This window comes from Diabrotica virgifera, chromosome 8 (genome assembly GCF_917563875.1).
Source record: "Diabrotica virgifera virgifera chromosome 8, PGI_DIABVI_V3a".
NCBI lineage: Eukaryota > Metazoa > Arthropoda > Insecta > Coleoptera > Chrysomelidae > Diabrotica > Diabrotica virgifera.
The window spans coordinates 100408544-100431730 of record NC_065450.1 but is presented as its reverse complement, the minus strand read 5'-3'; the positions used below and the strand labels follow the sequence as shown (position 1 = coordinate 100431730).

The following is a 23187-nucleotide window of genomic DNA, read 5'->3' as shown; positions in this document are numbered from 1 at the left end:
AAGTTAAATTAAGCAGTTTAGGCATTTTTTTGAAACAAAACTTATACGGAATTAAAGGCCACTATTTTCTCTACAAATAAGGTTGTATGCATTTTTTTCGTATAAGCAACCGTTACGGCACAGTGGCGCCGTAAACCTCAGAAATGCTTTGACGGGCTCCAGTTTTTGTTTTTTTTTCGTCACCTATTTATTTTATTGATAACCGACTTCAAGTTAAATTAAGCAGTTTAGGCATTTTATTTTCCATGTTCTAATCATTCCCTCAATTTGGTAATAAATTTTTGCAAGCAAATTTTGCTTAGAAGCTGTTAATTATTTTGGTATGATTTAAGAAAAATTCGTTTTTTTTTAATTTGTGCCCACCGATGGGCTTTATAGTCCATTTACGCACGGTAAAATATTGCAAAACCTCCGGATTTTAAAAAACCTTTGGATTTTAAAGAAGAGCTTGGATTGACATAAAATTTGGCATACACATAGCTAACATGTCAAAGAAAAATAGTGATATTGTGTCGGTGTGTGCTTTTGCTCTGAGGTTGAGTCCACCCCTTCTCAGGGGTGAAAAAAAAATTACGGTCGAAATACATCCGGCAGTGGATAAATTAAATAATTTTAAGCAATTTTTGTTCAATAGAGGTTTTTCACTAAGTCAATACATTTTGAGTTATTTTCGAGCGAATTTGTTCATTTTTCAACAAAAGAAAAGTCGTTTTTAGACGGTTTTTCGCAAATAACTCAAAAAGTGAGTATTTCATCGAAAAAAATATTCTTAGCAAAAATATAGCTTATAAAAAAGTGAAAAACTGTGTACTAATGAAGGTTGTAGATCTAGTAAAAGCAGAGTTGTAGCTAATGAAAAGTAGATTCTTATTGGTCAAATTCCTAATCGAATATTTCAACGTGAAATAACCAAAAAATAAAGCACTTTTCAGGGATAACTTTTTAATGTGTTTAACTTTATTTTTGTTTGTCAAAAGTTTCTAGAGTAAAAAGTAAGCAAAATACGCTCAAAATATAGTTGATCCCTTTTTTTGGTAAGAAAAACTGGTGCAAATCACCTGATAATTAGCATCTTAAATGAAATTAATCGTGGCCGCTTCACAAGCTACTTTACTTATGTATTGTTTATATGCTCTGTAAGTTTTATCGGTATAAAGTGCTTATTTATGAAAGGGCTGTAGTAGATAGGACTTGAACAAATCACTAATCACGAGTGTATACAAATTTTTATCTTCCCAAAAAAACACAAATCTAAAATATTCAGAAAAGCAAAACCTACATATTTTTTACTCTTTGAGATTTTTGGTATCACTAATAATTTCTAGGTCATTTTGAAAAAAAAAAACATTTTTTCAAAATTCCAAAAAAAATTGTTTTACTTTAAATCATAATTTTTTAAATATAAGCACTGTGAACCGGTGAAACTTACAGATCATATAAATAATACATAAGTACAAACTAGGGGGTGATTTTCAAGCTAAAAAAAGGGACCAACGGACCAACAATATTTTGAGCTTAACTTGCTTAATTTTGATACTAGAAACTTGTTAAAAAAAAACAAAAATAAAGCTTTTTTAACATTTGAAGTTTGGAATTTGTCGAATAAGAATCTACTTTTAATTAGCTCCAGCTCTGCTTATATTGGGTCCACATACTACATACATACACCATTTATTTTTACTTTCGTATACACTATATTTTCCCTAATAATATTTTTTCGATAAAATATTAATTTTTGAGTTATTTGCGACAAACCTTCTAAAAACGTGTTTTTTTTTTGTTGAAAAATGAACATTTTCACTAGCAAATAACTCGAAAAGTATTGTCTTAGTGAAAAAACTCTATAGAACAAAACTTAGAATTAATCAGTTTATCTCTTTTCGCACTTATTTTGAACGTATGTTTTTTCACCGCCGAAGGGGGGGCACTCATCCCCAGGGCAAAATCATATCGGCACAATATCACTGTTTTTCTTTGACATGTTAGCTACATGTTAGCTATGTGTATGCCAAATTTCGTGTCAAGCCAAGCGGTTCTTCTGTTCGGAGCAAAAACCGTGAGTAAATGATTCATGACAAGTTATTGCGAAATGTCGGTTAAAAGACTTGTATACTAGATGGTCAGCTAGATTTGATGCTGTTAAAGCAGTACAAATGTTGTATAGAAAAATTAGTAGGTATCAAATAGCTCTTTTAACCATTATGTGGTCCAAAATTTTAGAACGTTTTAGTGCTGCTAGTAAACAATAAAATATCCAACTATAAAATCAGATGCAGTGATTTTACTTAAATCTTTAGCAAAGTAACATAATAAGTAAAAAGAAAAATGATCTTTTTTTACAGTAAAACCGATTTATCTACAACTGCGAGGAGAAGAGACGACCGACGTTCGTTTATGCGGTGCAAGTAACCTCGAGGGTTTCAGTTAATTCTGTTATATTGCACATTGTCCTAATTTATTTTTGGAGTCACTACTTCCCAAAACAACATACATATCTGTAAATTTGAATTAAGTAAATGGTCGCTATAAAGGGGACTACTTCTTATGGCCACCTAGGGCCCCATGATGCCTTGCCTTAAACCGTCACTGTGAGAGAGGGCTCCCCAATAGGAAGACAATCACTGGGAAGACGAAGACCACGAAAACGATGTAACGACAACTTATTGGAGGCACATTGAAAAAACAAAGTAATGCCTATACAAAAAAAGAAGAAGAGGTACTATATGTAACACTTTTTCGGAAGGGTACTCTATTACCTTCTTCTTCTTAAGGTGTCGTGCATGTCTGCGTATAGGTCCACCATACATTGTCCTCTAAGATTAGATGTTAGATAGTCAGAATTTTTCAGTCAGCTGTGGATTCTTCTCCATTGGCGAATATTACGCAGCCATAACATATTTTTACGTCCTAGACCCTCTTACCCTCTATCTTGCGTTCGAGTACCTGTTGCTGATAAGTGTAGGTATCGTTCTTCTCATAATATGTGCCCTAAGTATGCAGTCTTCTTAATTTTTACATAGGTACCTAATCAAAATAAAAGTCGATAATGTTAATCGACTAAATAATGTAACATTTATTATTTCTAAGGCAGAAAGTTCACCGGTCTTGAACTTGACAAGCAGTCTTGATATTTTGGAACTCATACAATATTGAATAGGTAAATACTGGTGTTTCAGACTTGCATAGCTTTATATTTCGCACCTTGGAAACCATATGGCAATATCTGCAATTTCTTCATGAAATGAGCTTTGAATTCAGTCATATAGGAAAAAAATATCTATTTTTTAATGCTATATATAGCAGCATCTGCAACGAATTTTAAGTTCGGCACCAGAAAGATACATCCCTATGGCTTTTGTCAAAAATCGATTCTTCTTTTTATACCATTAGGCATTATCTGCAGTTGATGATCTACGGTTCTAAAATTGGAACAAAAACTCAGATCTATATGGCAATATGTGCAAAATGTGACCCACGCTCGTAAAATAAAAGCAAGATGTACTGAGGAAAAATGCTTTGAATGCAACAAAACATAGAATGTGTAAGCACAATTTCATTGCAACACTGGAAATAAGCGACAAGACTATAACAAATTAATATACAACGTCGTCACACGTCGTACTGCAGATGGGTTTACCCCAAAAGAAAAGCGAGGAACTCATAAGAATGGAAAAAGAATCAACGAAGTCGTGAAACAAAACATAATAATTTACATCGAGTCCATCCCTAGAGTGGAATCTCACTACCTAAGGAAACAAACTACCAGATAATTCGTCAATGATGACAAAACTCTTGCTGATATTCATCGGGATTATATAAAATTTTGCTAAGAAAATGGTTTGGTGTTCGGAAATTACGCTACGATGATGACCATATTTCACACGGAATTCAATATAGACTTCTTTAAGTCCAAAAATACCTTTGCTTGCTGTGAGAAAGTTACAGAAATTAATTAGATAAATCGACATTAGAAACAGCCTATAATACTCACCGTCAAGTAGTGGAACTCAATAGAAAAGAGAAATAAATGACTTAAAATCTGCAAAATCAAACACTTGCATCACTGCTTGTTTTGATTTATAATCATTACTACCGACGACGCCTTCCGGCGAAGTCTCTTTATTTTATTACAAAAGGAGATTATCAACATTTAATTTCACAATTTTTTACCTTACCACAAATGCAGGACACTTCTGTCTTTGGTTCGAGCGAATTTCTAATCGTGATTCAAATAAATAGCGTCATTCCTGTTACAATTTCTGAGGAACCATGCCAGGGAAAAAGAAATAATATTTTACTCAGATAACGGCAGTGGGCAAAATAAGAATAAGTATATTGTCTATCTTTATCAATATGCAGTGCAGAAATTGAACATACACCTAAAATTACCCACAAATTTTTGATAACGGGTCACTCCCAAAATACGGTAGATAACGTGCATTCTTTAATTGAGAAAAAAAGGCTTTAAAAGAGGACCAATTTACGTGCCTGCGCAATGGTTCACAGTAGTCAAAAAATTAATGAAATGTGTACATCGGACATATAATATATTGGACTCATACTTATATTGTGTAGACTCTCACTACGTAAGGCTAATGTTATTCAAGAGCACTATCATAGGTTTTATGCAGATTTAAACGTGACCAATGCAACAATAGAAACCGAACAGACAGATTATAATATGCAAGATTTTGATTAGGTGTTAACACTAAAAATTTGTAATAAATAAGTACAATCTTAAATAAAAAAAACTGTTATTTGATAGTATTTTTACTGCATCATTTGCGAAAATTGATATATTTTTTAAAACCATATGGCCGTATGTGCTAAAATACCTATTTCCTTGAGGAAATTTTATGTACTTCTAAATGCATATAAAAATATGGAAAATTAAAGACAATTATGCCAAATACCAGGTTTGTATGGGCCATTCCACGAACATACGCCTGTTTTGGATTACTTCGACAACGAATATTTTACTGTGCAACATAAGAAGTACGAAAGTAAATGGCGCTAATAATTATTCCAATAAACAACAATGTAATTTACAATTTACTTTCGTTCTTCTTATTTTGCACAGTAAAATATTCGTTGTCGAAGTAATCCAAAACAGGCGTATATTTGTGGAATAGGGTATACCATAATTTTTGGAATTACAGTAAATAAAATTAACTTTACAAAAACTTAAAATGCTCGTAACTTAATATTATGATTTTTGCAGTTACTGCCCCATGGTTTTCAAGGTGCGATTTTATTTTTAACTGTACTAATTTCATTACGATACTTAAATAATTGGCTGACATATCTTTTAATAATGTTAACTGAACCATCACAACCTTTTATTTTTGTACAACCTAATTAATTTTTAGATAAAAATGTTGATATAAATTTGGCCACTTACCATGGTATTTTTATTGTTAGTAGCCGTGTAGTAGTCAATATGAAGTATAAAGTAATATTTTTATTGTGCGTTTGGTGTGTTTATTCAACTTCTGGTATTAACATATTGGACTCCGCCAAAAATCTTATACATGGTGGATCCGATTTCGTCAAGGACTCTATGAACAATGTTTTTAGCTTTGATTCGCCGCCAAAGAGAACCCCTATTCCAGAATTTATCAAAGAAGCTGGATATGAGTCAGAAAGTCATTATGTAACTACACCAGATGGATACATTTTAAATATGCATAGGATTCCACATGGTACTTAATTAATTTATTATTTAATATTTTCCTGTTATTCTTCCCTTGTAGTTTTTGTAAATTTTTGCATAAATTTTCTGGGTAAATGGATTGAATTAGTTTAAACTAAACTGAAATAGTATTAGTAAAAGATCAATAGCTTTTTTCTGTTATTAATATTAGTTTTATTTGATATATGTACTTATTAATTTATTTTTGATATTTTTTATTATCAGGTAACACTAACAAGACTAAAAAAAATATACCTGTTTACCTTCAACATGGACTTTTATGCTCATCGGCTGATTGGGTAATTCTCGGTCCAAACAAGAGTCTCTCGTTCCTACTGGCTGATGAGGGTTATGACGTTTGGCTAGGAAATGTTAGAGGTAATACTTATTCTAGAAATCACACGACACTCAATCCGGACAAAGATGCTGATGCATTCTGGGACTTCAGCTGGAATGAAATTGGGATTTACGACATACCGACCATGATAGATTATATTTTGAAAACCACAGGAAAATCGCAGGTATTTCATGTTGGGCATTCACAAGGGACAACTTCATTTTACGTTATGACCTCTGAAAAACCAGAATATAACCGAAAAGTCAAGGTGAGTATGCATAGTCATCAAATATATATTTTTTTAAACTAAACTAATACAGAACTAAAAACTTCAATTTGTATCTCGGTACTTATAAAAATGTTTATTAAAACTTTTTGAAATGTCGTCCAAATGGATTAAGCAAAACGTTTTCGATCTGATTCAGATCACCCACAGTGCATTCTGGTACGTACATGAAACTAGCACACTAATGAAAGTGGTGACATCGAAATATATGGTTTACATAATATAATTGTATAAAGTAAGGCGACTCTAAATGTGATGTACAAACTATTAACCAAGATATTAACAAACAGATTAACAACTAAATTAGATGGATACCAGGCAAGAGAACAAGCCGGATTTAGAAAAAGCTTCAGTACAAGTGACCACCTTTTAACGATGAAGATATTAATCGAAAAAGCTAACGAATATCATATCCCGCTATACATGGCATTTATTGACTTCGAAAAAGCATTTGATAGTGTGGAACACTGGGCAGTAAAGAATTCCCTACAAAACAGCAGAATAGACTACAGATATACCGACTTAATTACAAATATATATGATAAGGCAACAACAACTATCAAGCTAATGAAACAAACGGAGCCTATTAAAATAAACGGAGCCTATTAAAATAAACCGAGGAGTAAGACAAGGAGATACCATCTCGCCCAAGCTATTCAACCAAGCGCTAGAAGATGTGTTCAAACAACTGCACTGGGATGGTTTGGGTATAAACATAAACGGGCAATATCTGAATCACTTACGATATGCTGATGATATTGTATTAATAGCAGAAAGAAGTGAAGAATTACAAAGAATGATGGAAGAACTAGATAGAGAATCGACAAAGATAGGACTGAAGATGAATTACAGTAAAACAAAAACCATGACCAATCAACAAGAAGAACTAGTAATTACAGTGGCACAAACAAGAATAGAACAAGTAAAAGAATATATATATATATATATATATATATATATATATATATATATATATATATATATATATCTAGGACAAATCACTAGATTAAATAAAGAAAATCAGACCGAAGAAATAAAGAGAAGAATAGGGTTGGCCTGGGCATCATTCGGAAAACTGTCTTATATTCTAAAGAACAGAAAATACCCGCAATACCTAAAAACAAAAGTCTTCAATCAATGTATACTCCCTGTTTTAATATATGGCTCTCAGACATGGACGTTTACAAAAGAGAATATGGAAAAAATAGCAATAGCCATGGAAAGAGCCATGGAAAGACAAATGCTGAACATTAAATTATCAGACAGGAAAAGAAACGAATGGATCCGTAACAAAACAAAAGTGAAAGACGTCTCTACCCAAGTAGCAAAGCTTAAATGGAAGTTCGCCGGACACACACTACGGCAGAAGGATGAAAGATGGACTAAGATGGTAATACATTGGAGACCATGGAACCACAAACGAAAAAGGGGAAGGCCACAGATGCGATGGTCAGATGACCTGAAGAAACACACTGGGTCAAAATGGATGCAAATTGCCCAAGATAGAGAGGCATGGAAGAAGGAAGAGGAGGCCTATATCCAAGGATGGATGTTTAGGGCTGATTAGATAGATAGAAGGCGACTCTAAGTCGATGTTAATGGATTTTAACCTAGTAGTTACAGAGCAACATGGTTCCTTGCTCGATTGGAACGCGTGGTTCTTGCCAGTTCAAAAGACACAGACTGTGTCTTTTTACTTCTGTATTAGTTTTTTAACTATGGCACAACTATGGTATACGGCCAGCTACTGCGATTTTCCCATTGATTTTGTATGTACTTTTTGCTCAACAAGCCTTGAAGGCCTAGTTCTAAAAATACAAATATTATTATAATACAATAGTATAACACTATATATTACAAAACTTGTATTAAGTGGGGTGGTTTCTTGTCCCATCATGCTCCTTACCTACTAAATTGACTTACTATTCTCCTCCATAATTCTCTCATTTCTGAGATATTCCTGTACGCTATCAAACCAGCTTTTCCTAGGTCTACCTTTCCTTTTTTCGTGATTTTGCCCTTTTTCGGATCATCTTTGGCATCCTCTTCCTTTCCATCCTTATCACGTGTGCCATCCATTACACTCTCTGCTCTGTGCTTTTATGAAGCGACCGATGCTTAGTTCTTTATACTATAAAGTTCCTCTAGTTCCCTGGTTCCCTGTTTGTTCATCGTACCCAACGTTCCTCCGTGTTTCTTGCCTCCATATATTACTCTGAGTATTTTCCTTTTCCATCTTTCAAATTTCTCCGTATTTGCTTTTTTCATAGTCCATACTTAGCTACTATAGGTCACCGTGGGGCTTATTACTGTTTTATACAGGGTGTCCCGAAAAGATTCGTCATAAATTATACCACAGATTCTGAGGTCAAAAAAAGATTGATTGAACCTCACTTACCTATATACAGTAGTGCACACAAAAAAGTTACAGCCCTTTGAAGCCCAAACTGAAAATCGATTTTTTTTCATATATCGAAAACTCTTAGAGATTTTTTTATTGAAAATGGACATGTGGCATTCTTATAGTAGCAACATCTTAAAAAAAATTAAAGTGAAATTTGTGCACCCCATAAAAACTTTATGGGGGTTTTGTTCCCTTAAACCCCCCCAAACTTTTGTGTACGTTCCAATTAAATTATTATTGTTACACTATTAGGTAAACACAATATTTTTAAAACTTTTTTGCCTCTTAGTACTTTTTCGATAAGCCAGTGTTTATGGAGATATTTTTAATATTTGTCGGATCCACCACATATTTGTATATGGTTAAGTACGATTATAGAGAGCTGTTAATAATCTGAAAATTTATTTATAATTTACATTATCAGGTATATTTTGAAAAAGAAGCCACATCTCGATAAAAGGTGACTTATCAAAAAAAGACTAAGAGGCAAAAAAGTTTTAAAAACACTGTGTTTACCTAAAGGTACTACAATAATAGTTTAATTGGAACGTACACAAACATTTGGCGGGTTTAAAAGAACAAAACCCCCATAAAATTTGTATGTAAACATATTAAAAAAGAAGCCGCACCCCGATAAGAACTGGCTTATCTAAAAAAATACTAAGAGGCAAAAAAGTTACTGTGTTTAACTAATGTTACCACAATAATAGTTTAATTGGAATGTACACAAACATTTGGGGGGTTTAAGGGAACAAAACCCCATAAAATTTTTATAGGGTGGACAAATTTTACTATAATTTTGTTTTAAGATGTTCCTGCCATAAGAATGCCCCATGTCTATTTTCAATAAAAAGTCTCTAATAGTTCGATATATTGAAAAAAATCGATTTTCATTTTGTAACTTCAAAGGGCTGTAACTTTTTTTATGAGCACATTTGTACTAAGCTAAGTTAGTCGAACTATTTTTGACCCCAGAATGTGTGGTATAATTTATGACCAATCTTTTCGGAACACCCTGTATATCCTTAGCTTTGTTGTTTAGGGGAGTGCATTTAGATTTTCACTTCGGAAAAAATCAAACAAGATAAAACTTTTTGTAATTTCATTAAAAAATGTTTAATAAACAACATATCAAAAAGTTCTACTCGAGAAGTGGGTGCTTCATTTTTTATTAAACAAATGAACAGCGAAGTTAGATGTTTTTTAAATAACTCCGAAAATATAATTTTTAGAAAAAAACTGACTTGACCATTGAAAAATTCAGAAAATTTTACAAAAAACACCTTATATAAAGTTTTTTCTAAAATTAAATCTCTAGCTTCTGTAATTTTTTATTTATAACGCTAAAGTCGCCCTTCTCACACACATTGGCGCACTGTAAACTAGCCTTGGAAGAAGTGCACGGTTGAGTTTTTTTAATGTAATTCTTTAACTAATGGATCAAAAGAAATTTTACAAAAAAGAGAAATAAAATGTATGGACATAAATACGGTGTGGGTGGAAAGTGAGCCTTACATGAATTTTGTTTAAGAATTATTTAAAAATGTGTAACTAATACAATTTTACTTATAAAACTCTCAAATTTGCACAACTTACCTCTAAATCATCTTACTAAACGATGTTTTATTAAAAAAAAATCTCAAAAATTTAATTCAAGTAATACGATGTCTCAAAAAATGTAATTTTTGAAAACTTCGTAGTTTTACAGAATTCCCACCATTTTAAGACGGTATTACTCAAGTTTGAATAAATCTAATACAACTTTTTTGCTATTTTTTTAAAGCTTGTTATGTAATCTTTAAAAAAACACTGAATTATTTTAGTTTAAAAATGAAATAAACAATTATTTTTGAGAAAACTAAGAAAGATAACAAAAATGTAATACAAAAAACGAAAATTGCCAGCTGAAAAAATGTATATACAGAGTGATCAAAACTTTTTTCTGTAAAACTTAATTAAAATACATTTAATAATAAGCTTCAACAATAATAAATGTTCAGCAAAAAATTTTTTTTTAGCTCTTATACAGTATGTCTGCGTAACTTGGAACCTATTGATAACTTTTTTAATATCAGTTTTACGAAAAAAAGTTATTCTTTATAAAATACTCTGCATCGTATATAATATAAGATGCAACCATCAAATATCAAATTTTGTTAATTTTGTACGAGATATGTAAAAAATATGAATTTGACTCAAAAGTAAAGTATCTTTATATTTCACAATATCGAAAAATTTTATAAATAAAAGTTGTTTGGAATTAAAAACTATATTCCAATATGTAATTATATCCTTCTAATTGAAAATTTGTTTTTTTTTAAATATTCTTTCTAATACATTTTAATTTTTAATATTATTGAGAAAATTATTTGTTTATCTTTTTTTTAAGAATGAAATTCCATATTTGTTTGATTGAATTCTACTTGTTTTTCATTTAAATATCCGCCATTTTGGATCCGCCATTTTGAAATTTAAATTTTTAATCTTTAATTCAGATTCAACAACCTGTTAAAAATAAAGACAATAAATGTTTTAGAAAAATGTTCTTTATTATGTTCTTTTTAGAAAATCCGCATTTTGGATCCGCCATTTTATAGTTTATAATGTTAACATTTAAGTTAGGTTTATCAAAGCTCTCAAAAATAAATATATGTAGAAATAAATACGTTTTGTAAAGAAATTATGATTCTACAACAATTTTTTAAGTTATCCGCCATTTTGGATCTGCCATTTTATAATTTAAATTATCAAAATTTGATTCAGGTTCAGCAACCTCTCAAAAATATCCACATATATATGTAAACAAACACGTTTTATTAAAAAAATTCTGATTTTACAACTACTTTTGAAGGATTTTTAGGAAAAAATCGGCCATTTTGAATCCGCCATTTTGAATTTGCAAACTGTAATGTCAGATTCGGGTTCAGCATAATCAAAACTAAAATAAAAATATTTTTTATCAAAATAAAATGTTGAATTCACCCATATTCTTAACATTATTTATACAAAACAATTGTTATTGTTTAAACAATTAATAAACAATTAGCGGCGAAATTTGTGAGTAGAACTTTTTACTTTAACATACTTATAAACTAACAAAAATAGTTTTAGAAAAATATAACCTTGTTTGATTTTTTCCGAAACATTGTATCTTTTCGTTCTAATTGCACTCCCCTAGTTATGGTTTTGATTCTTACAGTTCACTTGTAAATTAGAGGACTTCACAATAAACAGCATACCCTTTTTGGATATACGAGTCAACAAGAGGGCTTATGACAGTTTGTTTATAAGTTGGTATAAGAATTAAATGGCTTCTAACAGGTCTCTTTACTTCTTTATTACTCCAGGTTAATAAGCTAGAAATATACCATGTTCGGGACACTCAAAGATCCAGGTAGCTGACTACTTTTTTAGTTATTGTAGACCTATAGGAAGAAAACCTACCTGTTTCCTGCCTAGAGTTGGCGTCCGGTATTTAATTATTAACAATTTAGTGCAAAAATCGCGATTTTGAATCCTAAAGAATTGCCCTATCTTCATTATTTTCGGTCTTATGTTATTGCAAAATAAAGGTCTCTGTGATAAACAAATAGAATAACTCTTAAACTAATAATTAATATATCGGTCTCAAATTTTAAAGGTTTGTTAAGTACCCCAATACCCAACTTTGGGTGAAACACTGAAGTTCTAAGGTAGTTTTAGTAATAGTTATTAACAAATACCGATTTTCACTTATTTTGCAGTTTGCGTAGCAACAAATTAACTTTTTAACTTACAAAAATCGGCATTTTGAAGGTTTTTCAATGTTCTAAAAAATTGAATTTTGTAATTTTATGTCAACTATTTAACTTTTAAATGGGGTGCAAAAAATCTAAAAAAATCGCGATTTTTGTACTAAATTGTTAATAATTAAAAAACGGACGCGAACTCTAGGCAGGAAACAGGTAGGTTTTCTTCCTATAGGTCTACAATAACTAAAAAAGTAGTCAGCTACCTGGATCTTTGAGTGTCCCGAGAAAATTCTTATTACCCTGGACTATATCTTTGACATTCATTTAAATATAAAATCAGCCTCATACAGGTCCTTAGTTTTAGGTTTCACATATTGACGTATGCATTTCATCGAAGTGAATCCCTTCTTTTATTAAGAAGTATTCTTATTTAAACGAGGAATATAAACAGATTAGAAGCTTTCGAAATGTGGCTTTATCACCGTATCCTATAGATACCACGGACAGCAAAAGTCACAAATGTAGATGTCCTTAAAAGAATCAACCAAGAACGCCAAATTTTCGAAAGTATCAAGAAAAGGAAAACGGCGTATCTGGGTCACATCATGCAAAATGAAAAATACCAGTTTCTTCAACTTATTATAATCCATGGTAAAATTAAAGGCGAGATGAATAGGACGCAAGAAAATGTCCCGGCTCCGAAACATAAGGCAATGGGCAGGGATTAACGACACAGAATCTCTGATACCTATTGTACGAAACAGAGAGTTAATGGAAAATGTGATCGCTAACATCCATTAGTGGATTTGCATCTGAAGTAGAAAAATGCTTATTTAAAATTCATATCCTCTTCCCTTAAAAAATAAATAACTTTTTCTTATTGGTATGTTACCTAATGAGAAAATAATGAGAATTTTCCATAAATTATTTTAGTTAAAATGCTTTTTCTGCTGACTCAAACTGGAATATCTCTCGGCCACCTCCATTCTTGTTGAGAACATCCCTCATTTGCCTTTGAAGGATCTTCTTGCACCCGCTGCAGTCTTCATTCCGCTCTTCTACTTGTTAAAGCAACTGTTTTACTCTCACTTCTAAGTGGTGCTGTGAACTACGAGGATGTGCTCAATAAACAATACTTTTCAAAAGTTCAAATATCTTTTCAAGGGCCACCGTTTAATTTATTTTTAAATGAATAAATTACCCAACGCACGTGACACCGCTGTAACGATTAAAAAGGAAAGGGCGGTTATAATTTATATAATCCATTTATTTACAGCACAATATTACCTTCAAACAAAAAAAATGAATAACGGCGCTCCTTATACAGGGTGTTTCATTAATAATTGTCCATATAGTAACTGGAGAAACCTTAGCTCAAAATACGAAGATTTAACCTAAAACACTTAAATAAAATGTGGTTCCTTACTGAGTTACAGGGTGTTTTATCTAAAAATTTAAAAACTATTTTTGCTCAGCATTTGAAAACTATTCGACATATCCTTTTCATGCTTGGCAGAAAGTGCGATTACTATACACCCTACTAAACTATGATACACAAACGTTTCTAGCTACTACCAGAGGCGTATGACAGGGGATAGTGAATGGTTGACCCTTCTCAAATTCTACGCCACTGGAGGAATTACTATTTTAGTGTCATTTTTAGATTCACCAATACTTTCTACGTAAATAATATACTCTTATTTGGTAACGATAAAGTCATTAGTTTTCGAGATATTTGAAGTTAAATATGAAACGGCACAGTTATTTTGATTAATTTATGATATGATTCATATATGATTAAAATTTAAAAATTATTTGTAGCCAGTACTTTAAAACTATTTGGCCTATTCTTATCATACTTGGCAGAAAGTGTCGGCACTGTACACCCTACTAAATTAAGATCAATAAACGTTTCTAGCTACTACCAGAGGCGTACGACAGGGGATAGTGGCTGGTTGACCCTTCCCAAATTCTACGCCACTGACGAAATTGCTATTTTAGTGTAATTTTTTGATTTTCCAATACTTTTTACGTAAATAATATACTCTTCATTCGTAACGATAAAATGATTAGTTTTAGAGATATTTGAACTTAAAAATGAAGGGATACACTAGATTAATCAAAATAACCGTGTCGTTTCATTTTTAACTTAAAAGATCTCGAAAACTAATGACTTTATCGTTACGAATGAAGCGGATATTATTTTCATAGAAAATATTGGAAAATCCAAAAATTAAACTAAAATAGCAATTCCGCCAGTGGCGTAGAATTTGGAAAGGGTCAACCATTCACTTTCCCCCGTCGTACGCCTCTGGAAACAGCTAGAAACGTTTTTGTAACATAATTGAGTAGTTTGTACAGTACCTATACTTCCTACCAAGTATGAAAAGGATACGTTGAATAGTTTTAAAATGCTGAGCAAAAATAGTTTTTAAATTTTTAGATAAAACACCCTGTAACTTAGTAACGAACCCCATTTTATTTAAGTGTTTTAGGTTAAATCTTCGTATTTTGTGCTAAGGTTTCTTCAGTTACTATATGGACAATTATTAATGAAACACCCTGTATATGTATACAAAAATACATTATTCTAGAACAACTCGATCACTCCATCTCTATTCGTTACGCCTTATGTTCTGGAATTATACCGAACGTCACGAAGATTCTTGAAAATGCGATCTTTCTGCCGAATTTAACACATTATTGGAATACGTCGAAGATAAACTTTTTTGTTACAAGATAATTCTCATTGCATCATTAATTACCAATTAGATGTTATTTTCTTTTAGGCACACATTAGCTTAGCTCCGGTAGCCTTCATGCAACATTTGGTCAGTCCGTTGGTTAGAGCTTTAGCTTATGGCAACTTACCTTTTGGAAACCAGCAGACATTTATTGGAAAAAATGAATTTTTTCCTTCTACAGCATTTTTAGTTTTGCTTAATGACGCCATATGTGGTGTGGGAGTTGGAGCAGTAAGTATAAGTATTAACTTAAATAGGTTTAATTAAGTAGTTGGATTAAAAATGAAATAATACATGTTTGAGCTATCTTATAGAAACAATTAGTGCACGCACATCATTTGTTATAAACACTGCATTCACTGCCGTCAAATACTATAAAAATAATTGAAGATATTCTATTCTAAAACATGATTTCGGCAATTTCATTTTCAAAAAGATATCGTAAAATAACCTTAAGCCATCTTTGTTTGCTTACCTATTCTCTTATTCTCTATTTTTAGTAGTACGATCAGCTGCCAACTATTAGACGCATGCGCTATTAATTAACAGTTACCGATGTGCAGTTCAGTGATGCCACAGCTAAGGATTTTTCGGTAGATCTACCGAATACCTGTCAAATCTACCGATCTACCTAATTCTCCTTTTTTTCTACCGAAAAATCAAAATTGTTATTAAATTTTTTTAGTGGATAGATTTCGCTACAGAGTTTAGTCAGTTTTCAAGAATGCTTGAATTGCTTTTACTAGCTTGTGACACAATGTGCGAACCAGCAGATACGGATTTACCGATATCAATTTTATAACCAGTCCTTTGTCATTTTATATGTATTATGATTTTGGGGGTAAAATGTATCTACCTGAATCTGAATATTGAATACTAAAGGATTGTGTCTTATTTAGATATAGAAGATAATTCCAAACTAAAAACAGTATTTATATTAAAATCTTAAAACAGGAGAAATTTATTTTGGACAAAATACATTTTTTTAAGGTATACCGATTTTGAACTTTGAATGATTTTTATGATGAATGGTGATTATTGATCATTATATGATGATGAATGTAGTTTATTTTTGAATACTCGTTCCTAAAGTATCATTTTTTGCAATGTGATAGCAAAAGAAGCAAAAAATGAAATCCACCGAAATTTGACGATTTCTACTGAAAAAATAGGAGCAGTCTCCCGAAATTTTGTCCAAGACCTGTGGCAACACTTGTGCAGTTAACAGTTTGCGTTCGTACACTACGAAAGCGCCTGCGTCTGATGGTTGGCGACGGTCAAGGTTAATAGATTAGGGCGTAGGTTGTCTCATAACTGTAGACCAATCAAAGGCTGGCTTTTTAAAGGCGGGAATACGTCATCCGTACGACAATTTTAAAATTGTCATAAGAGTCAATGCTAATAAAAGGTTCAAAAACTTAGGTTTTGCAATATATTTTGAGATTTTCTTGGGTATAGGTATATTAAGTGGTTCTTATATTGGTAATTATATCAATGTTTCCCTTAAAAATCAATAGTCTGCTAACAAAATACTAGAATTCATTTAACACTTATTATGTGCAATAAAATAATTTAATTAGCACAAAAATCCAAAAAAATAGAAGAAAAAGTTTAAAATCAAAAATACTAATATGTAGGTACTTACTTATTATGTTTTTCGTAGAATGTGCAGCACTTTTATCATTTTTGGTGGTATGCAACAACAAAAGAACAAATAATATAAATAATTCATTATTAGGTTAAAATATAAAAAAGACGTAACATAATATTAACATATTCAGAAACGAGGAAATGTTTGCTACCTATTTTCTTATTTAGAGGCCCATTTATCTTGTAACATTTTATTATCCATTATTGTTTGATAATGTTAAGGTATTGGGAAATGTCCAAAAACATTATTTTGTTTCCATCTGGTTCAGGAATTTTGGAGTTGCTTTTACATATAGCTATGCTACAAATGTTACCACCACTCATCTAAAAAATGTTTTATTATTATAACATACAAAACTACATATTATTATGTGTAATATTATAATTGTTAAACTAACCTTACACGGTTACGAAAACACACTTCACAAGTCATTACTGCCTTTGTATAGGACCCAAATAAGTAATTATAGTAATATAGTCCTTATATGCTTAAAAACTCAACAAATATTAAACAAATAAACGATATTATAAGAAAATTTCACAAAAATATACGGAAATATAACCACACACAACTGTCAAACTTGACTTTGTCGTACGAGTGACGTAGGCATTCCCCTCCCTCTCGCTTCCGCCCACATAGTTATGAGATAACCTAACCCCTATCTATGAACCTTGGGCAACGGTTACTGATCTTACTACGAACACACCTAATAACTTTTTGCCTTTCGTCAAATTACCATAGACATATATCACATACCTAGACTGCGTGCTGCAATTCAAAACTATGCGACCAATGCGACATAGAAAAATTACTGTATTAGGTAGATATAGACATCCCCTTCTAATCGACGAGGTTTATCCAATCTCATTGGGTATGGGCCAGTTTGGGTACAGTATACCTACACCATAAACATATAATACCTAGACTGTGCGCTGCCATCTAAAACTAATTGACGATTTCGGCAGAGAAAACTGAGGCTATTAGGTGGGTAGTCTCTCTCTAATCGGAGGAGTTCATCAAATCAGCAACAGTGAGAAAGTGACGTGATCGATAAACCCAATGTCACTTGATAAACCCCGTCGATTAGAAAGAGACTTCCCACCTAATAGCCTCAGTTTTCATTGTCGCAATCGTCACTTAGTTTTAGATGGCAGCGCGCAGTCATCATCATTCTCTTTGCCTTATCCCTATGCGGGGTCGGCTTCCCTAATTGCATTTCTCCACACAATTCTATCTTGGGTCATATCAATGTTAATCCCCTTTACCAACATGTCCTGCCTTATCGTCTCCCCCCAGGTCTTCTTTGGTCTTCCTCTCCTACTCATTCCAGGAATCTGCACTTCAGCTATTCTTCGTATTGGGTGATTAACGTCTCGACGTGGAACATGATCAAACCATCTTAACCTATGCTCTCTCATTTTGGCATCAATTGGTGCCACACCTAGACTTCTTCTCTTCTTTATCACTCCACTCATCCATCTAAGCATTCTCATTTCCGCCACATGCATTCGTTGTTCCTCTTTCTTTTTCACTGCCCAACATTCAGTTCCGTACATCATAGCCGGTGTTATGGCTGTTTTATAGAATTTTCCCTTCCGCTTCATTGGAATTTTTCTGTCACACAACACACCACTCGCTTCTTTCCACTTCATCCATCCAGCCCTAATTCTACTGCATGCATCTCCATCTATTTCTCCATTACTCTGTAATAGCGATCCTAGGTACTTAAAACTATTGCTTTTCACCATCCAAAGATACCATTTTATTTGTAGTAACTCCATCTTTAAATGAATATTCCAAATACTCTGTTTTTGTCCTACTAAGTTTTAAACCTTTTTTCTCCAGAGCTTGTCTCCACTGTTCCAGTTTTTGTTCTAAGTCTCTTTCACTATTTTCTATTAACACTACATCATCAGCATACATTAGGTACCATGGAATGCTACCCTGTAGTTTCGCTGTTATCTGGTCCAAAACTAAGAGAATAAATAAGTACTAAGCACCGAGCCTTGGTGCAATCCTACTTTCACCTGAAATGTATCAGTCTCTCCAACACCTGTTCTAACACTAGTCGTTACTCCTTCATACATATCTCTCACAATCTTTACATATTCGCCAGGGACTCCTTTCTTATTGAGTGCCCACCACAGAATCTCTCGAGGAACTCTATCATATGCTTTCTCAAGATCAATGAATACAATATGAGCGTTAGTCTCTTTATTCCTGTATTTTTCCATCAGTTGCCTTACAATGAAAATTGCATCTGTTGTTGATCTGCCCTGCATAAAACCAAATTGATTATCGGATATTTCGGTTTCTTCACGTATCCGTCTATCAATTACTCTCTCCCATATTTTCATGGTGTGGCTAAGTAGTTTTATAGCCCTATAGTTTGTACATTGTTGTATATCTCCCTTGTTTTGTAAACAGGTACCAGTATACTGCTTCTCCATTCGTCTGGCATTTGTCCAACTTCCATAATTCTATTAAATAGACCTGCTAGCCAACTTAGTCCTGTCTCTCTCAATGCTCTCCATACTTCCCCAGAAATATCATCAGGTCAGACTGCTTTTCCTTTCTTTATTTTTTGAAGCGCTTGAGCCACTTCCTCGTTTGTTATTCTGGTAACCATTGCTGTTACTGTCTCCGATAACTCCACAGGCTTTCTGTCAAATTCTTCATTTAATAAACTGTCAAAATACTTTCTCCATCTCTTTTTGACATCATTTTCGTGAATTAGTATTTTATTATTTTCATCTCGGATACATCTAATCTGATTAAAATCTCTTGCTTTCTTTGCTTTCTGTTTGGCTATTTTATATATCTTTGCTTCGCCTTCCCTGGTATTATAGGGTTGAACAAGCTTCTGCTTTAGCTTTTGCTACTGCTACTTTCGCTTCCTTTTGGGCGACCATATAGTTTTGGAGATCTATGTCCGATCTGGTTTCTTGCCACTTTTTATATAATTTTCCCTTCTCTTTTATTTTTCCTTGTACTTCATTTGACCACCACCAAGTCTATTTATCCTCAAACTCTTTCCTGACGTTTTCCCAAGTATTTCAATAGCCGTCTCTCTAATAATATTGGCCATTTTTCTCCAAACTTGGTTAGGGCTTTCTTTCATGTTCCAATATATTTTTTCTACTATTCTTTCCCTGAATAGACCTTCTCTCTCATCTTTTAGCATCCACCACTTGATTTTTGTGGTCCTTTCCGATATTTTTGTTTAGTTTCGCTTTTTACTTCGATGTCCAGAACAAGCAGCTTATGTTGTTGGCTTACTGTCTCACTAACTGTTACCTTGCAGTCCTTGCATTCACGTATGTATTCTTTCCTTATCATGAAGTAGTCTATTTGGGATTGATGTTGTCCACTTTTGTAGGTAATAAGTTGAGTTTCTCTCTTTTTAAAGAATGTGTTAACAATCACCATATCCAATGCTGTTGCTAATTCAAGCATGTCATCTCCAGCTTCATTTCTAGTTCCAAAGCCTAATTCCCCATGTATTGTTTCATATGCTTTCTTGGCTTGGCCCACATGAGCATTGAAATCACCTCCTATTATAACTTTCTCCTCTGCTGGAATATCATTCAGTACGTCTCCTAATTGGTCATAGAAAGCTCTTCTTTCATTCTCACCCAGACCTGTTTGAGGAGCATACACACACACAACATTTAATACCTCTTTATCAATTACAAATTTCACTGACATCATTCTATCACTCGTTCTTACAACTTCTACTACGTTATCTTTCATTTCACTATCAGCAATTATACCAACTCCATTTCTAGGGTTACTACTCCCTACATACCACAATTTGTATCCTTCACCTAGTTCTTTCGCCCTTTGTCCTTTCCATCTAGTTTCTTGAATACAAGCAATTTGAACTCTTCTTCGTTTGAGCGCATCCACTAACTCCAGACTCTTACCTGTAAGACTACCAAGATTCCAAGACCCTATCCTGATTTTTCTAACCTGTAATGGTGTTCCCCCTGAGATAGTCCTCACCAGAAGATCCGAACGGAGGCTCATTTTACTTCCGGAATATTTTACCTCAGGAGATGCTATCATTTCAGTATAAGTTTTTATTGCGTTGGAGAAGTTCTTTCCATTATTATGGCCTGAAAAGATTTTTTGGATATTTGATGCCTGAATGCCTTTTCTATCAGCTCCATACCCTGCCCTGCACGTTTAGCCAATACACCACCAATGCAACCAAAGTGCAGTATTACCCCACACCCGCCTGCATTTTTCTGTATTGGCTCCGTGCGTCTCCCCTCTACTTACAGTCACGTGACACGCTGTCAGATTTTGTCAGGACGTTTTAACATTAAGGGCCGGTTGTTCGAACTCTAATCAACATTGATCACTATCAAATACTTAATTACTGTCATAACTGTCAATGTCAACTTTGGTTGGGTTGCCGAAAACATAATTATTGATGACCATTATGAAATTAGTTAATCAATTATGTTAATAATTATTATGTTAATTGACTAACTAATCTCATAATTATAATTAACTATGTTTTCAGCAACCCAACCAAAGTTGACATTGACAGTTGTCAATGTTGATTAGCGTTCGAACAACCGGCCCTGAGTCTTATGGGATTATTTTGTTAAACTTGAATATTTTATTCTGTAGTGATTATAACCGAATACAATTGTTAGAATTCATTAGTTATTAATTTATATTGTAATTTATAGTGCAACAAAAATATTTTCTTTTTCGTTAATAAAGATTTATTGACATAAACTGCGATAGTGAGGTTATGTATACAAAATCAAACTGATAATCAATATTGGAAAGTGAAGAATTTATATCAGATTAAGTGCGTTTTTATTTTCTGTTTATATTAATACATAATATCACTAGCGTGACACGGCATTTTTTTTAAATGTCTCATGTAAACATACACAAAGCGTCCTGATAAAATTTCAAAAAACCGCCACCATGAGCAGGTCGGTCGATTTTGCTTTGACACTTTGTTAACGCTCGGAGCGAATAGGCCAGGATCCCTACTGTAAGGACTGCCCTATAAGCCAATGTATTGTTGCCCGTATCCCGCCACTAGGAGGCACGTACTCTGTTCGGGATGCGCAGTCTAGGTATTATATGTCTATGGTATACACCTAACCTAACCTAACCTAGCCTCTGTATACTGTGATATGGGTCTACAATTTGATAAATCCCGTCGATGAGAAAAAGATGCCTATACCTAATATATTCATTTTTCTCTGCCCACTGGCCGCATAGTTTTAGATTGCAGCGCGCAGTCTATTTCTTAGTATTAGATATATTTCTATGCAAATCACCGATTTTATAATCTCAAAATGGTTTTCTATTATTATCCTTTATTATGCATTTTAATTCAACTATTAAAAATAATTGTGCTATTTGTATGTACAGTATATTGTACAGTAGTGGACATTTTTTTCGGAACATAGGAACTTTCAATGCAATAAGTTAGATTCTTGATTTGCAATTAACCAGTGTAAATTTCAAGACAACGTCGTGATATTTCATATTTAATTCATTTGTTCGACTGCACTGAACCGAGGTGCCCCATCGGATTGCATCGTTTGTGCGATAGCCGGCGGTAAAGGGATTATAGTCGAACACTTGAATTAATTTTAAAACATCAACGTTGTCTTGAAATTTACACTGGATAATTGCAAATCAAGGATCTAACTTATTGCATTGAAAGTGCTTATGTTCCGAAAAAAAGATTTCCAATACTGTATATTATATTATTATGATATCTGATTAATTACTTTTGGTAAAGATACTTATTTTTATAGGTCTATTGTAAAATTTCTATATTTGCCCTCGCTGGTTTCAGTCCAAATGAAATGGACGCCAAAGATACAGCTGTTATATATGCTCACTATCCAGCTGGTGCTGCTACTAGACAAATCTTACATTATACACAAGAAGTAGTTTCTGGCCATTTCCGCAAATACGATTTTGGCAAAATTAAGAACAAGAAATTGTACAACGGATCTGAAGTACCACCCGATTATAATCTATTTAACGTTAAGGCCCCTGTTCATCTTATCTACAGCTCTAATGATTGGCTCGCGCATGAAACGGATGTTGAAAACTTGTACCAACATTTGAAGAGTGTTAGGGAAAAGTTTTGGGTTCCTATCCCGACATGGAACCACATGGACTATCTATTTGGAAAGGATGCTCCAAAGCTTATTTATGAGAAAATTATGAGCATTCTTAATAAATACGAAGATTAAAATATGTAATATATATTATCATTTATAATGATATATATTAAAATATATGTTAAGCAATAAATATTATATATATTAAATGTCAAAGTTTTCTCTTTAT

General features: G+C 32.9%; 1 protein-coding gene across 1 annotated transcript; it reads left to right on the top strand.

Annotated features, from left to right (window-relative positions):
• Positions 1–5337: 5337 nt before the first annotated feature.
• On the top strand, positions 5338–23174 carry LOC126890735 (lipase 3-like). The gene is made up of 4 exons (XM_050659908.1): positions 5338–5702; positions 5918–6297; positions 15240–15425; positions 22644–23174. The coding sequence occupies exons 1-4, from the start codon at positions 5441–5443 to the stop codon at positions 23088–23090; spliced, it is 1275 nt and encodes a 424-aa protein (XP_050515865.1). The 5' UTR covers positions 5338–5440; the 3' UTR covers positions 23091–23174.
• Positions 23175–23187: the final 13 nt, after the last annotated feature.

Excerpts from the sequence above, each read along its gene's own strand:
- LOC126890735 (XM_050659908.1), top strand. The coding sequence starts at position 5,441 with ATGAAGTATAAAGTAATATTTTTATTGTGCGTTTGGTGTGTTTATTCA. Across the intron at positions 6,298-15,239 it reads AATATAACCGAAAAGTCAAG|GCACACATTAGCTTAGCTCC; the intron begins GTGAGTATGCAT and ends ATTTTCTTTTAG. Across the intron at positions 15,426-22,643 it reads GTGGTGTGGGAGTTGGAGCA|GTCTATTGTAAAATTTCTAT; the intron begins GTAAGTATAAGT and ends TTATTTTTATAG.